The sequence below is a fragment of the Biomphalaria glabrata genome, chromosome 5 (genome assembly GCF_947242115.1).
Source record: "Biomphalaria glabrata chromosome 5, xgBioGlab47.1, whole genome shotgun sequence".
Taxonomy (NCBI): Eukaryota; Metazoa; Mollusca; class Gastropoda; family Planorbidae; genus Biomphalaria; species Biomphalaria glabrata.
Genome location: NC_074715.1, coordinates 18,420,199 through 18,437,698, shown reverse-complemented (window position 1 = coordinate 18,437,698; position 17,500 = coordinate 18,420,199). Strand labels below are relative to the sequence as shown.

Below are 17,500 nucleotides of genomic sequence, written 5' to 3'. Positions count from 1 at the left end.
AGGTGTCCGCAATAAAAATGGCTCCTTGGTGTGTTGATGTTTGTTACCTCTCTTACACCCTCGCCAGTACAATGGACTCAGTTCCAAGGCATTACAACGGGCGTTCTGCTTTGTCTCATTATCGGTCTACTCTTCTCCTCAAACGACCATTTCCACCGGGCGGCCAGTTTGAGGCTTAGACGTATTAGACGCCTCCGCGATGTATCTTGTACAGATACGTCTAGGCGGAGGTAGCACTCAAATTTGCCAAATAAAAAAAAACTCTGTCGAAAGGCCAACAACGCAGCAAATACTAAACGATGTCGAACGAGAAGTTAAACAAATAATGAAAGAAACCGTCAAATGTCGCTAGGTTAAACAAGTAATGAATGAAACCGTCAAATGTCGCTAGGTTAAACAAGTAATGAAAGGAACCGTCAAATGTCGCTAAGTTAAACAAGTAATAAAAGAAACCGTCAAATGTCGCTAGGTTAAACAAGTAATGAAAGGAACCGTCAAATGTCGCTAAGTTAAACAAGTAATGAAAGGAAAACGTCAAATGTCGCTAGGTTAAACAAGTAATGAAAGGAACCGTCAAATGTCGCTAAGTTAAACAAGTAATGAAAGGAACCGTTAAATGTCACTAAGTTAAACAAGTAATGAAAGGAACCGTCAAATGTCACTAAGTTAAACAAGTAATGAAAGGAACCGTCAAATGTCGCTAAGTTAAACAAGTAATGAAAGGAACCGTCAAATGTCACTAAGTTAAACAAGTAATGAAAGGAACCTTCAAATGTCGCTCAGTTAAACAAGTAATGAAAGGAACCGTCAAATGTCGCTAAGTTAAACAAGTAATGAAAGGAACCGTCAAATGTCGCTAAGTTAAACAAGTAATGAAAGGAACCGTCAAATGTCGCTAAGTTAAACAAGTAATGAAAGGAACCGTCAAATGTCACTAAGTTAAACAAGTAATGAAAGGAACCTTCAAATGTCGCTCAGTTAAACAAGTAATGAAAGGAACCGTCAAATGTCGCTAAGTTAAACAAGTAATGAAAGGAACCGTCAAATGTCACTAAGTTAAACAAGTAATGAAAGGAACCGTCAAATGTCGCTCAGTTAAACAAGTAATGAAAGGAACCTTCAAATGTCGCTCAGTTAAACAAGTAATGAAAGGAACCGTCAAATGTCGCTCAGTTAAACAAGTAATGAAAGGAACCTTCAAATGTCGCTCAGTTAAACAAGTAATGAAAGGAACCGTCAAATGTCGCTAAGTTAAACAAGTAATGAAAGGTACCGTCAAATGTCGCTAAGTTAAACATCTACTAAACTAAAGTCGACCTCTCTCTAAAGCTCTCTAAAGTGGCGTAGCAAGGGATTAGTGGGACGGGAAGATGTCCTTTTTAGAGCTCTGCATTTTTGGTATTCGACACATCATGACATGAGACAATGTACTTAATAAATATATGTGTAATATGTAAAATGCATGCAACATAGTCACTAATTTACATAAAAAGACATACATAGCATGATAGCATGGCATTGGTTTAATATATAATGTAAAAAAAAATCAAATTCTCATTGTGGCCCCTCACAAGTGGGACTTTCAGATGTGGACTCCCTTATCTCCACCTTAGCAACGCCACTGCTGCCAAGAGTATTCTGTGTTTAGTTTCGTTACACTTCAAATTTTAGTCTTCTTTTTACTATTCGCCTCATTGTCTCAACTTCCGATAGGTGTAAAACAAAACAAAAACATGAGCTGAAAGGGAAAGCTACTATCTACATATATATATAATTCTCTTCATGGCACAATCATTCCTTACACCACCAAGAAGTCATGGAAAGATCACTCTTTTATTTCTGCAAGTCGGACTAGTGTTACCCCACGTAACTATCAAGGCGACAGAGAGCACGGCTTATAAAAAAAAGGGGGGGGGGGAGAAAAAGAAATCTACTATGTATTCACCCGTCACTAAATTCCAGGGCCGGACTTAACCACTGTGGGGCCCTATGCGAAACGAATTTCGCGGGGCCCAGTTTGAGTAGGGATACGGATAATAAGTGACAATTAAGAGTTGTATTAAAAAATAAATTGGTCTTTGCATTTTAATCATTCTTTACTACGTACAGAATTACTTTACGAGCCTTGCGTGTTGCGAAGTCATACAGTATATTATACAAATTCTGTTTCCTAGATAGATCACGCTCAATAGCAAGAATTACCAAATGTTTCAATCTGTCTAGGAGAATTGTTGACTTCAAGTAATTCTTCATTAGTTTGAGGCGTTAGAAGATGCTTTCACCAGATTCCACAATTACGGCTATTGCATAATGCCGTTTTTTTTAATCGCGCTTAGGATTGGCGTTTTCCATATTGAATAACACCCCAAAATGACAATTTTTGTCTATAGATTTCAGGAGATTTGAATAAGTTTTCAAAAGATTCTAATAATTTCCGGAGATTTCCAAGAGCTCCTGGTAAATCTGCCGCGGGAAATCTGTTATAAGGTATAAAATGGTTTAATTTAATAATTTACACCTAGAATTAGCACGGGGCCATATAAAGTGCGGGGCCCACTGTGGTCGCATAGGTTGCAGTGGCCTAAGGCCGGCCCTGCAAAATAGCGGTGTATGCTACGCCGTGGATGGACGAGTTTCCTTTATTCTAAATCCTTTAGAAACTCATAAAACTTAACTTATAACATTTCTTTAGCTTTCAGAACGACTCAATAATAATTTTTTTTTTTTTAAATTTTAAAACCTCGCCTTATAGTCTGTTAATAGCCAACCAAGACTTTGAAAACCTCGCCTCATAGTCTGTTAATAGCCAACCAAGACTTTGAAAACCTCGCCTCATAGTCTGTTAATAGCAAACCAAGACTTTGAAAACCTCGCCTCATAGTCTGTTAATAGCAAACCAAGACTTTGAAAACCTCGCCTCATAGTCTGTTAATAGCAAACCAAGACTTTGAAAACCTCGCCTCTTAGTCTGTTAATAGCCAACCAAGACTTTGAAAACCTCGCCTCATAGTCTGTTAATAGCAAACCAAGACTTTGAAAACCTCGCCTCATAGTCTGTTAATAGCAAACCAAGACTTTGAAAACCTCGCCTCTTAGTCTGTTAATAGCAAACCAAAACTTTGAAAACCTCGCCTCATAGTCTGTTAATAGCAAACCAAGACTTTGAAAACCTCGCCTCATAGTCTGTTAATAGCAAACCAAGACTTTGAAAACCTCACCTCATAGTCTGTTAATAGCCAACCAAGACTTTGAAAACCTCGCCTCATAGTCTGTTAATAGCCAACCAAGACTTTGAAAACCTCGCCTCATAGTCTGTTAATAGCAAACCAAGACTTTGAAAACCTCGCCTCATAGTCTGTTAATAGCAAACCAAGACTTTGAAAACCTCGCCTCATAGTCTGTTAATAGCAAACCAAGACTTTGAAAACCTCGCCTCTTAGTCTGTTAATAGCAAACCGAAACTTTGAAAACCTCGCCTCATAGTCTGTTAATAGCAAACCAAGACTTTGAAAACCTCGTCTTATAGTCTGTTAATAGCAAACCAAGACTTTGAAAACCTCGCCTCATAGTCTGTTAATAGCAAACCAAGACTTTGAAAACCTCGCCTCATAGTCTGTTAATAGCAAACCAAGACTTTGAAAACCTCGCCTCTTAGTCTGTTAATAGCAAACCAAAACTTTGAAAACCTCGCCTCATAGTCTGTTAATAGCAAACCAAGACTTTGAAAACCTCGTCTTATAGTCTGTTAATAGCAAACCAAGACTTTGAAAACCTCGCCTCATAGTCTGTTAATAGCAAACCAAGACTTTGAAAACCTCGCCTCTTAGTCTGTTAATAGCAAACCAAAACTTTGAAAACCTCGCCTCATAGTCTGTTAATAGCAAACCAAGACTTTGAAAACCTCGTCTTATAGTCTGTCGATAAGGAAACAAAATGTTTCCACAAGGTTTTCTATTTCCCGCTATCGTTTCACGTTATCTTATTTTTTAAAAAGTTTAATAGTTTTAATAAAAAGGGGTCGAGGAGCTTTAAAGGTTGAGAACCGCTGTTAAGTTTAAACATTTTTACGTGCCGAAACTTTGTCCACAAGTGACTTACGTAAGCACGAACTCAGAAGCTAATGAGTACAAAACACGCCCCTGTAACAAAAAAATGTAATTCTATAAAATTCAGTACTAACGATTTGAACAGTTTCTTACAAGACAACTCTCTTTACTCTCACACCCATCACTCATAGCGTCCTGTTCTCGTCTCCTCTACATCTTTCTCTATCCCAAACGGCGTAAAATTCGTAGCAGGGAAATCCTGGGATCTTGCGACGAACTAACCCAATACTATAACGTACATTTGGCTGGACACGCTATATTAGAGTCATTTTTGGTAACATTGAATCTATAGAATTACTGTATACAATAATACCCCCATTATATTATATAAGTTCATTAATTTATAAGCTCGGCGTCTCGTTATGGATTCACTCGAGTATGTTCCAACTAATGCAACATCTGCAGAACTATACAAAATATGAACCTTATGTTGTTGATTACAATTGCTTAGTGTAGAAGAGTGCATCAAGTAGCATGCAGGGCCGGTCTTAGGGCACTGCAACCTATGCGGCCGCAGTGGGCCCCGCACTTTCATAGGCCACGCGCTAACACTAGTTGTAAATTATTAAATTAAACCATTATAATTTATAACAGTGTTTCCAAGGCCTCCTCGTTCCATATGCTAGGATAAATTTGTACAAAAGCTCCTTCTTCCCTAGTGCTGTTAGAGCATGGAATGGGTTGCCTGAGCCAGCCAGGAAAACCAGTGACGCATAGGACGAAATCATCTTCTTTTTTGAAGTAACGTCTGTATTATATAAGAAGAAGAAGAAATAGCAAAGTATACGAAAAAAAAAGTCATGAAAATCTCTTGAAATTATGACATTATCCTGAAAAGTCATAAAAAATTACCTTAAAAATAAACACAATTGTCAGTTTGGGGTGTCATTAAATATGGAAAACGCCGATCTCTTAAAAAAAGTAAATCTACAAGGCAGATGTGAGTGTTTATTGGCTTTTTGTTGGAAAAACTACCATCTGTTGTAGAGGGCTCGTAATTTAATTTGACCGTGATTTTACACTTAGTAAAATATGAATAAAATGCAATGACGAATTAATTTTATTACAAAAATTCTTAATTTTCACTTATTATCCTTATCCCTACCCAGACTAGGCCCCGCGCTAGCCGTTTCGAATAGGAATCTGTAGGGCCGGCCCTGGTAGCATGGTATATGGATATTGATCAATGTTATTTCAATATTACGAGAGTGTGTATTTAGCATTGCACAGTCAAGTCTGGGTAAAGGTCTTTAGGAAAGGTAAACAAAAAAATGCCAGTCACATTTACGATGATAATTGTTATGGAAAGTGGCCCATTTTGGTACCGGCCCACCGGTTTTTGCCTGGTGGCCCATAAAGCCAGTCCGCCGCTGCTTGGCACGTGCTAGAACAGTCTTATTAAATCTTGCACTTACCCTTTGTTTGAAGATTGAAATACAAGAAGAACAAACTGAAAATAATGAAATAGTTCATGTTGAAATGTTCACTTGAACTTATTGCGATTTGCAACCACAGCTTTTGAAAGTTTTGATTTCCACAGGAAATAATAAAGACTTAGGACGTTACAGCCAACACACACTTATCAAGTTCCTAGAAGGTCTTATCGTGAAAGCTAACAGAGAGCGTGCTTGTGGGAACGATTGTATTGAAGTCTTTAATTCCATTCAATCCCATTTAATTCCACGAAACCTTTGTTTACTCCCCCCCCCTCCCCAAATTTTATAACCGGAAACGAAATGACATGTACAGTCAATTATCTAATGAGTCTCTGTCGACGGACTCAAAGAAGACAAGCGTTTCATTCATATCATACGCAGTACGCACCGGTTACGCCTGTTGATTTGTTCATTAGCTTTATAGTGTTTATAATGGCTGGGACACCCCCCCCCCTTTTTTTCTTTTTTTAATAAACGGGCCAAATTTTAACGATCAACCTAATATACATTTTAGCCCTTGAATTAGTGTCTGTTACATTGCCATTTTAGACTCGCTCTCTTTTTTCTTCTCTCTTTCTCTCTTTTTCTCTCCCTGGAATCCCCATTTTATTTAACTTGCGCAATGTAATTTCCCCACTTAGACTTTTGATTTGATTTGTAAAGATCCCTTTCATAATGCTCCCCCGACACATACACGCTCTCATAGTTTGGGCCCGTTGATTTTATTAGGACTTTTGTTTATCCGCTCCCCCCCCCCCTTCCACTAACAAAAGTTAGTCCTTTGTACATATTCCCCTTTCCCCTTTCTATATTTAACTAGATATTTTGTTCTCTAAGTAAAAAGAGATATCAATTTAGTTTCGAGATCTAGATCTTAATAAAAATAAAATAATTAATTACTATTTTTTTTATAATTGATTCTTGTATGTTTGCAGGTATAAGAAATAATTGTGCCAAATAACAGCTTGATTAGAAGTAGGGTGTGGGGAAAAGAACGTGTACAAGGTGATCCCCCCAAAGCGCTAGAAAGGCCAAATCATTGTCAGCTTGCCCTCAATGGCCAAGCGATAACCTCTGGCAGCAAATGATATAGAAAATGGAGCACTCTTATAAAGGATGTGGGACAGACAGTTGAAGCCCAAGGAATAGGGCTTTAATCACATGTCATCATTAAAACTTGTTAAGTTTCTTCACCGAATTATAAACATATTTTTAAATTTTGCATGTTTAATAAATATGCCACTAGAAATGTATTTCATATATAGTGTGTTTGCTAATAGAATCTTTAAAAATCTTTAACCAATTGATTTCTAGAACTATCAAGACCTATATATAGATATGTAGATTATTTATCTAATTTTTTAATCAAATTACTATTTGAAAAAAAAAATCGTGTCTAGATTTCATTTGATAGGAGACTCATTCAAACTTGACAATTTGTGTACACATTTATTAATAACTTCAGTAGTTGAACAGAATAATTTGTTTCCTTGTGTGGAGTAGCGTCCACGCAAACATTATTCTGTTATTCACTACCAGACAAAAAACTTCGCAATTTTTATTGGATAGTTAAGACCATATTAAATTGTAAACACAACAACCTAACAGGTCTCTATGTTTGGTCTGCAATTTAATATATAATCTCTATTTGTTTGTAGAGCAATGTATCTGTATATGAAATTCATTAGGTTTTAAATTCAGTTTATTTGTACATCAAAGTTATTACAGGATAAAAAAGATATGAAAATATTTTTGAAATATTAAATAAAAACAACGAATGTATACGAGTTTCTTATTTAAACCAACTCGTAGGCAGCCCCTGCAGTCTGTCATGATTATTCATTACTATTCCTAACTATAACGCTTACACAACAGTATCCTTGAAATTACGAAAAAAAAAAGCCCTTTGAGACCAGAAATATTTTTAAACACGATTAATGCGATGATAAAATCGAGTTTTTAGTTGCTTTTTTAGTTTTAACATTTCTGCGTGACCAACAGAAGACAATAATCCTCCAACTTGACACATTCGTCATCCCAACAGAAACGAATACATGCAAGTCTCATCTGCCGAAATAAAGAAAATAAATGTGGCTCAACAAAAATGGCTAAGACAGACTTTAGGAGTCAACTAAAGAAATCGGGTCTCAAATAGAGAAAATCCTATGCCCAACCGAGACTCGACCCTTTTAATGAGGTTGATAGTCGCATTGGTCTAGTTAGTCAATAATGTACGTAGATCTACCTTTACACTAAAATATCTACACACCCTCCCTGCCCAAATAAGTAAATAGTCTGTGCGTTCGACTGATTTTAACAGCCTGGAAAGATAGACGTACACATGTAGGTTTAGTGTACAAAATATTAAATAATAATAGACAAAATATTCACTTTTTTTTTTCTTTATCGCATGCCTTTGGATAGCTTCTTTACAAGAAACTACAAAATAATGTTTAAATTTGCTTTCAGATTTACAGATTTGTACGAGACTGGTAGACAATGCAAAGACACCCAATGACGTCACAATGCTTTGTACAGTGAATAGTTGACAAAATAATAGATGACAAAGGGATGGTCGTCACCCCTTCCCAACCATTTCTCCTCTTATTTTTTCTCTAGTCTCTTTTTACTCTTACAGATATTCCTACACTTAGCTGAAATGGATATCTATAAACAGTTTCTGGATTTTCTTGACTGTTGTAGATTTGAACAACTTGTTGATTTTTTTAAAATTCTATCTGAAATTTTGCACAATTATTTCTTTTACCTGACATTACAAGAATCAATTTTTAAAAAATAGTTAATTGACTATTGGTAATAAATTACTTTGTTTGTTATCTCAAACAAAGGAATTAATAGTACTTGACTGAAGTGATGGTATAAGCTGAATTAGTTCCCTTTCCAAGAGAAAAGAAAAAAGTACTTGATTGAAGTTGTGGTATCAGCTGAATTAGTCCCCTTTATAGATTGTCGTTTAAGGCTTATTACAAATTAATTTACATGACTGATCCAAAACAAGTGATACTCTTAATATAGCTTTGTTTTTTAAAAAAGTATTTTTTTTTATTTTTGCTTGTTATTATTGCCTCAATGCCCACATGTACAAAAAATATTATTGAACTGTCTGTTTTAGTGCTGTCAGGAACATTATTAGGTAAACAAGGACACATAGACAGTCTCAATGACTATAGATAAAAGAGGCTCTTTTATTGCTAAACGATAGGATTGGACATTGTCACGTAGCATGAAGCAGCTGTTTCATTAGGTTTATTTTTAGATTTCTTCGCCTGCAGCGCAATGTCATCGTTATGTTGTTCACTGAATAGAAGCGTCCATTTGCATCACGGCGGCAAGTCTATTTAAGATCATTAAAAGCGAGAGATTGATTGCTTCCAATATATAAAATAGATGTTGATAGTAATACGTATTTAAAAGACGCAGATATTCATATAGGAGCTGAAATAATGATATAGTTAACTTGATTAATTAAATTGCATTGTACAGTATGTATTTGTTGAAATGATTCCTAGTTCCAGAATTAAAGCTTTGTATTTATTGTTGAGGGATCTTCGTTGGTTTCAATTATTAGTTTACATTTGAGTGTTCCGTCATTGTTTAAAGGTAGAAATCTAGACTAAATTATAACACCAGAAACGCATTGTCTGATCAATCTCATAGAAACATCAATACATCATCAGATCTAGCAACATCATTTAATCATTACCACAGAGCGGCTCGACAGATCATGTATGATGAAGACTTAATGTATGTTGTAAAAAAGCTTTATTTTTTTATGAAGAAGAAAGATATTTTTAAAGACTTTAATTATCCATATTTTTAAAAAAAATCCAATAAATCTTTCTGCATAATGTCTGTCACGGGTCAAAAGCTTACTGACAGTGTCACTTAATTTTATTACAGCATGTATTATTATTTATTGATGTCATCCCATTTATGTCCCCTTTCTTTAGGCCTAATTCCAGCTCCAAACCCCAGCTTTTCAACTTCTCGCTAGACAGAGTCCACAACATTGGCCACGACGTTGTCAAAAACCGTTCACTTATCTCCCGTTAACGCGGGGAAGGATAAAAAGTCATAGTACTGGCGTTGGTTATTGGCAACAGGTGTCTGACGTTCATGGTCGACACCCTCTAGGCATTGTCCGTCATACCTACCCCCACCCTGCACTTCCGGACATACTTCGTTTTCTGTGGTACTCTTGTCTCCACCCCCACCCACGTCTCTCTTTGATCAAGGAGATAATCCGTGTCAACACGCTATTTGACATTTCTAGGTGCGACTCTTCTTTCGGGTCAGATTTATCCACGTGGGTGATAATCTTTATTCTTTCGCCCCCCCCCCCCATTTCCGCCTTTCTCTTCTGGACCTCCATAAACTCGACTAATTCGAAAAGGCACACACTTTGTCATTTTTTCCATCTTGCTGACAGTCCAGATTCAATTATTCAACCTCCTTACTTTTAGTAGAATACCTTTTGGTGAGCCGAACTTAATCAAAGTTCCATCTTAATTAGTTTGTGTCTATTTCTTGCTTGATTTGGATTTAACTCATTCTAGTATTGTCTAATGTGTGTGTTATGTATTTCTCACTTACGAAAGTAGGAAACATAATTGTTTCGTGTTTATATATTTGATTGCATTAATGTATGTCTACCATGGGCTAATATTATTATCTCTACATTGCGTCCATTGATCATTGATGCAACCTTTTATATTTGTACATCTTATTTTATTTCCTTCATTTCGGCTGATCGCCTTGATGGACTTTCTAAGGCACTGACATTGCGACTATAAAAGAGTTGTAAATTATCTCCCCTTTATCCATTTTACATAGGTGAGAGTTGCGAACATTACACAGGCACTTCCTACATTTGATTCTCATTCCATTGCTCATGGTCGACAACGTATGTAAACTATGGCGTCATGGTCGCTGACCATTGTCCATTGCCGCACCTCCTTTCTGCTTATTATTAATTGATATTTTTATCGCCCATATTTGTTACATTTTATATTGCTACTATCAACCATCTATTTCAGCTACTCAATTTGTGTCAACTCATCATTGTACTCAAAACAATTTTACCAATCTGACGAAGCACCTCAGTCGAGGGCATCGATAAGATGCATGAGAGACATGTCCTAACTTGTCTATGTTTATCCGCAGCCTCCCTCAGGTGTCTGCCTATTTGATACCAGGGCAGAGTACCAAAGGACTGGAAAGAAGCTAATGTCACCCCCCTATTTAAAAAAGGAGAAAAATCTGACCCAGGAAACTACAGACCAGTATCACTTACCAGCATTACATGTAAAATCCTAGAACACATAATATGTAGCAACATCATAAACCACTTAGACAAACATAATGTCCTCACACCATACCAACATGGCTTTAGGAAATATAGATCATGTGAAACACAACTAATAGGACTAATTGATGATTTTTCAAAAGGTTTAGATAATAGTGAACAAATAGATGCTATCTTACTAGATTTTTCTAAGGCTTTTGACAAAGTTCACCACCATAGTTTGCTTAAAAAATTAAAATATTTCGGCATTAATGGTCCACTGCATCAGTGGATTAAAGATTTTCTGATAGGGAGAGAACAAACTGTAATAATAAATGGCTCTAAATCAACACCGATAACAGTAAACTCAGGTGTACCTCAAGGAACAGTCTTGGGTCCACTACTATTTTTAATTTACATAAATGATTTACCAAATTGCATTACTTCAGGAACAAAAGTCAGATTATTTGCAGACGATTGCATAATATATAGAACAATAAAAACAACACAAGACACAGATATTTTACAAAGAGAATTAGATGAATTACAGAAATGGGAATCAAATTGGAGCATGTCTTTCCACCCAGAAAAATGTCAGTTGTTAAGAGTAACAAAAAAACTAAAACAAATTAATTCCACTTATCTTATTCATGGCAAACCAGTAACACAGACTAAAAACGCAAAATACCTAGGTGTTATAATAAATGAAAAACTGTCATGGAATCCACATATTGATGAAACTACAAAAAAATCAAACAAAGCATTAGGATTTATTAAAAGAAATTTCTATAAATCAAATAAGAACATAAAACTAAAATGTTATTTAACCTTGGTTAGGCCAATAATAGAATATGCATCCTCTGTTTGGGACCCCTCAACTCAAGAAAACATTAAGAAACTAGAACAGACACAAAATAGAGCAGTGCGATTCATAACAAACGAATATTCACATTTGACTAGAGTAACACCTTTAGTAAAATCACTAAATTTAGAAAGCCTTCAGGACAGAAGGCTCAAAAGTAAAGTAGCAATAATACATAAAACACTGAACCATAATCTTCAAATACAAAAACAAAATTTAATAAAATACTCTGAAAGACACAAAGATAAAGGCACATTCCTCGTCCCATATGCTAGGACAAATTTGTACAAGTGCTCCTTCTTTCCTAGTGCTATTAGAGCATGGAATGGGTTGCCTGAGCTAGCCAGGAAAACCAGTGACTTGGCAGAATTTAAGTCATTGGTTAATATGCATGACTAAATGCATGACGCGTAGGACGTAATCATCTTCTTTTTTGAAGTAACGTCTGTATTATATAAGATAAGAAGATAAGAAGATATTGGATGCTACATGCCTATTTTATCAGCCTATTGGATACTACGTGTCTGTTTGATACTACGTGTCTGTTCGATACTACGTGCCTTTTTGATACTACGTGCATGTTTGATACTACGTGTCTGTTAGATACTACATGTCTGTTTGATACTACGTGCCTGTTTGATACTACATGCCTGTTTAATACTACGTGCCTGTTTGATACTACATGCCTGTTTGATACTACTTGTCTGTTCGATACTACGTGTCTGTTTGATACTACGTGCATGTTTGATACTACGTGTCTGTTTGATACTACGTGCCTGTTTGATACTACATGCCTGTTTAATACTACGTGCCTGTTTGATACTACATGCCTGTTTGATACTACTTGTCTGTTCGATACTACGTGTCTGTTTGATACTACGTGCCTGTTTGATACTACGTGTCTGTTAGATACTACATGTCTGTTTAATACTACGTGCCTGTTTGATACTACGTGCCTGTTTGATACTACTTGTCTGTTCGATACTACGTGCCTGTTTGATACTATGTGTCTGTTTGATACTACATGTCTGTTTGATACTACGTGTCTGTTCGATACTACGTGTCTGTTTGATACTACGTGTCTGTTTAATACTACGTGTCTGTTTGATACTACGTGCCTGTTCGATACTACGTGTCTGTTTGATATTACGTGTCTGTTTAATACTACGTGTCTGTTTGATACTACGTGCCTGTTTGATACTATGTGTCTGTTTGATACTACGTGTCTGTTCGATACTACGTGTCTGTTTGATACTACGTGTCTGTTCGATACTACGTGTCTGTTTGATACTACGTGTCTGTTTGATACTACGTGTCTGTTTAATACTACGTGTCTGTTTGATACTACGTGCCTGTTTGATACTATGTGTCTGTTTGATACTACATGTCTGTTCGATACTACATGTCTGTTTGATACTACATGTCTGTTTGATACTACATGTCTGTTTGATACTACATGTCTGTTTGATACTACGTGCCTATTTGATACTACATTGCTGTTTGATACTACATGTCTGTTTGATACTACGCGCCTAGGAGATACTTTACAGCACTCGCCTACTCGATCCCAACTTAGTAAGCTGATCCTATCGACCATTCTGCCCACTGTAAATCCTGTATGCACTCTTCCTGCCCACGGTATCCGTCAAGCGGCTCCTATCGTGCCTACAATAGACTACAGTGACTACTGAGACTTCACAATTCTTGAGTCACCGGAAATCCTCTACAATCCCACCAAGGCGCACAGCCAGGTATAAAGTCTCTCAAGACAGTCCGATAAGTTTGAGGACAAAGTGACATATACTCTCTCATAACGTGCAAAGAGTGATGATTATATATAATCTTAATAAGTGATAAACGCAGCCTTTTTATTATTCTATATATATTTGATGTAAATAAATATCTAGTAAACCTTCAGTTTTGTACCTTTCTTCATTGTCTGTTTTGTTGCGTGCCTGCTTCCGATATATCTCTGATGGCCCAGTGTGCTGCACATTCAAAATGATTATCCCCTAGACACCAAATAAGCCACACATACAAGCAATACACGAGGGCCAGCACAGTATTGTATAGTATATATAGGACTATAGTCTGTAGGCTATATATTCAATGCAAAGAAACAAAATTTTAATACCAACTTAGGAAGAGAAAAATATTTAATAAAAAAATACACAATAATTTACTATACAATAAAGTCAGTCGAGATATTTTTTAATATGCTTTAATTTATGCTACAATTTCACAAAAATTGAAACTAAATTTAAATATATTTGGAATCGTTGAGTTGTCTCTTTTCTTCGTCATTCTCAGCTATTGATGGAAATAAAAAAACAGGGGAAATGATTAGTCAGGAGAGTAATTTTAAAAATCTAACCTTAATAGTGTTATGAATTGTAAAGAAAAACAAGGTTACAAATACAGTTTGTGTGGAAACACAAACTGAAAATCGGCACCCGAAGTGGTCCACCCAGGCAGGTAAAAAGGCAGATTTCAATATTATGAGAATGAAATTCTATCAAAGACAAATGACAGAAGAATGGAAAAAAAAGGTTAACAGATCTTGTGTTGTGCCCCAGCGGTCCAGCAGACCTAAGGATAGGTAAAAGAGAAAGTGAAGTTTGATGTGAACCTGGCGTAACTGATGTCTTATAATGAATATCTAATTGATCTAATTGTTTTTTTAAAGGGTCAATCTCTAATTCCTCAAGAAAAAAAAACATTCCCGTAAAAAAAAAATAAATCAAACATTTTTTTTTTTGGGTTAAGTGTTCTACAGCTTTGATTAGACACTGCAGTTCAAGCGATAATATTGTTGTAAACCTGGTGGTGACACAGATGGGGGTAATGCTGTGTGTCTTCTTAGCCTTCCCAAATCGCCCCAGTCCAGCGCTGGACGAGCGGTCAACTGTGACCAGTGACAGTACAGGCCAGTTCGGCAACGACCTGTGTGTAAATATTACGCACGCAAGTCACGGCGATTGTGATCATTCTGAGTGGTCAAGAACGTTCCATCCGATTCTAGAAGGCCTGTAGAGACACTATATAAGAGCGAGTGTGTCAGAAAGAGGGGACTTCACGTTACCTCGCTATGTGACCAGTACGAGGCGAGAACCAGCACGGTGTGTGAAGTCAGGCGGAGCAAGACTAGGTTTTTGTAAAGACAGTGTTAATGTTGCTGCCAATTGCGATGTATTTGAAATTAAACTGACTGATACTTTGGAGCCCTGAGTTGTGAGGTTCTTTAAGTTCGTTGTGTCGTGTGGTGCAGTTTGAAGAAAGCTTGGATTGTAGGAGAGATCGTAACAATATGAAAAACTACTTATTAATTGTTGTTTTAAATTATGTCCAACTTTTATGCATACTAAATAGATTTTTTTCTTAAAAAAAAAGTAAACTTTTTTTGTGTGTGTAAATATAGTAGTTAGTATAACAGAACTTACATAACTTAGCAATACAAATGTAACAAAAAATATTTTTGACAAAAAATCTACAACCGTTTGCATAAATATGTTGAAAATATGATACTTAGATGTACTCCATAATAAAGAGCCTCCAATGTAAAATGTTTGTAAAATGTTTTGATTACATGTTTCGGATGTTCCTTCAGAGTTGAAGATAATTACTTCCTAGTCCAAACCTCCCGCAGGACGACGGGGGATGGGAGCGGGCAGGGTTTGAACCCGGGACCATCGATAAATCTGAACGACAGTCCAGCGTGCAAACCGCACGACCAGGCAGCTAACCATGTTTGTTACTATTAATAGTGAATAGTTGTAAAAGTGGTGTATTTTATTTTTAAAATGCTTGCATAAGTGATTTTTAAAATTAGATTTTTGGCTTTCAGAAACTTTGAATAGTCTAAAATATTATGATATCGGATTTTCACTATCGTTTCTATATATATATAGTCTGTGGTTGAAACGCACATCCCTTTTTCTGATTATGTACATGATGTCAACAGCGTCGATTATTATAAAAAAAATAATGATGCAAATAACAGCTAATTAATCACAGTCTGCATTTGAAGAAGAATTGAAGAAGAATTGATAAAGTAAGATGGTGGCAGAAGTGATGGGGCCAATATCTGCAATTGAACGTTACAGCAATAGAAATGTTGTTATAAAGGTGTTTAGGATATTTTCAAAGTCACGTGGTGGTGTGTATTTTCTGTTGTCAATAGTGGGAATTCTGTTAGTTATAAACCTAAAGAAATATTTCCTACAATACAGTGAAACTTTGGATATCAGAAATAGTTGCTGGAAATACCAAGATGTACATCACCCCTACATTCCAATCCTCACAGGCGATAACAAACTATCATTGTGAGAAAAGCAAAGAAAAAAAAAAGCCGCTACTTCATAATTATGCTTGAAAACTGACTTACGACAATTGGCTTCGTCTAATCCATTCAGGCAATCTGGTTCTCCATCACATTCATAAAAATCTACAATGCAATTGGACATTTCGTCCTTACATGTGAATTCATCTGAGTTACAAGCTGCATAAACATAGAATTGAATTTGAAGTTCTTCAAACTTTTATGTTACCTAGGCGTTTTATAGAATGCCTGGATTCTGCATTTTGCGGGTAGAGCATATAACTGATTAGTCAGCTGCTTTAGGTTTGGACAATAATAGATCAGAATATTTAAATAAAAAAACAACTGAATTTATCTTATTATGATACAGAAAATGTTTGATGGTTCTCAAAATGACAAAATTATAAATACGAAATAATAGTTGACAAGTTTACTTCTCATACAGGGGCGGCCTTTGGGGAGAGGGCAAGTGGGGCAACATCCCATATCAGCTAGTTCTTCAACATAAAACATAGAAATGTAAAACTTTTTCATGCGCAGTACATCTATGTCAAAAATCATCAATTTATATACCTGTATTTATATTTATCTTATATAATACGGACGTTACTTCAAAAAAAAAAAAGAATTATGTCTTACGCTCATACATCTAGTCATGCATGTTAATCAATGAATTAAATTCTGCCAAGTCACTGGTTTTTCTATCTGGCTCAGGCAACCCATTCCATGCTCTAATAGTACTAGTATAGTACAATCATTTGTTTAAATTTATCCTGGCATATAGAACGAGGAATGTAACTTTACCTGTGTGTCTTCATAAGTATTTTATTAGAATTTGTTTTTGTATTTGAAGATTATGATTCAGTGTTTTATGTATAATTGCTACTTTACTTTTAAGCCTAAGCGCCCTCTTTAAAAAATAATTTTTACGTTTAAATCTTGCATCCTGAAGGCATTCTTAATAGTTATTACGTGACAAAACTCTTTATTATTTCGTCCTCTCTAATAGCATAGTGTAAGGTTTTATGCGAGTTTCTCGTGTAATTAGTTGTATTGTATTTAACTCTATATTAAGTCTAACTTTCAAGAACTAATTTTCTCGTCATCTTACCATTCATCACACAGACCAGACACATCAAGACACCAAGTACACACAGCTTGGACAACATTCTCGATAGATAAGACGTTTGCATGAACATGAGTTAATTCTCTTTTTATATGGACATCGGTGGTCCACAATAGCATCGGACGGATATCTTACTCTTTAATTGATTGCTAAAAAAAAAATAAGGCGGTTCTCGGTTATATTTAGTGATAGGTCAAAGTTAACTAAAATTTAGAAACTTGTAATTTAATTTTTTTTAAATAATAATCAAGGTCAAATTTTAATTACAAATGTGTTACTTTACTTTTTTTTTTGCACATACAAACTAAAAGCAGTGGCGTCACTAATGTCGGTGTCACTCTGTGCGG

General features: G+C 35.9%; 2 protein-coding genes across 3 annotated transcripts in view; both read right to left on the bottom strand.

Annotated features, from left to right (window-relative positions):
• The window catches only part of LOC106067448 (receptor-type tyrosine-protein phosphatase alpha-like), a 62,485-nt gene extending 56,780 nt beyond the window's left edge, over positions 1-5,705 (bottom strand). For both annotated transcript variants that reach the window (XM_056028849.1, XM_056028850.1), the window contains exon 1: positions 5,522-5,705. In XM_056028849.1, coding sequence (XP_055884824.1) covers positions 5,522-5,579 — 58 coding nt within the window. In that variant the 5' untranslated portion in view covers positions 5,580-5,705. The remainder of the gene's footprint in view (positions 1-5,521) is intronic.
• Positions 5,706-13,914: 8,209 nt separating this feature from the next.
• On the bottom strand, positions 13,915-17,267 carry LOC106053580 (low-density lipoprotein receptor-like). The gene is made up of 3 exons (XM_013209161.2): positions 17,139-17,267; positions 16,094-16,207; positions 13,915-14,019 (listed from the first exon to the last, which is right to left on the bottom strand). Exons 1-3 carry the CDS (start codon positions 17,224-17,226, stop codon positions 13,970-13,972), a joined length of 252 nt encoding a protein of 83 aa, XP_013064615.1. The 5' UTR covers positions 17,227-17,267; the 3' UTR covers positions 13,915-13,969.
• Between the last annotated feature and the right edge of the window lie 233 nt (positions 17,268-17,500).

Coding starts and splice junctions, on each gene's coding strand:
- LOC106053580 (XM_013209161.2), bottom strand. CDS start 17,226: ATGTTCATGCAAACGTCTTATCTATCGAGAATGTTGTCCAAGCTGTGT. Junction 16,208..17,138: donor TCTGGTCTGTGTGATGAATG/GTAAGATGACGA, acceptor ATGTTTATGCAG/CTTGTAACTCAGATGAATTC. Junction 14,020..16,093: donor ATTAGACGAAGCCAATTGTC/GTAAGTCAGTTT, acceptor TTCCATCAATAG/CTGAGAATGACGAAGAAAAG.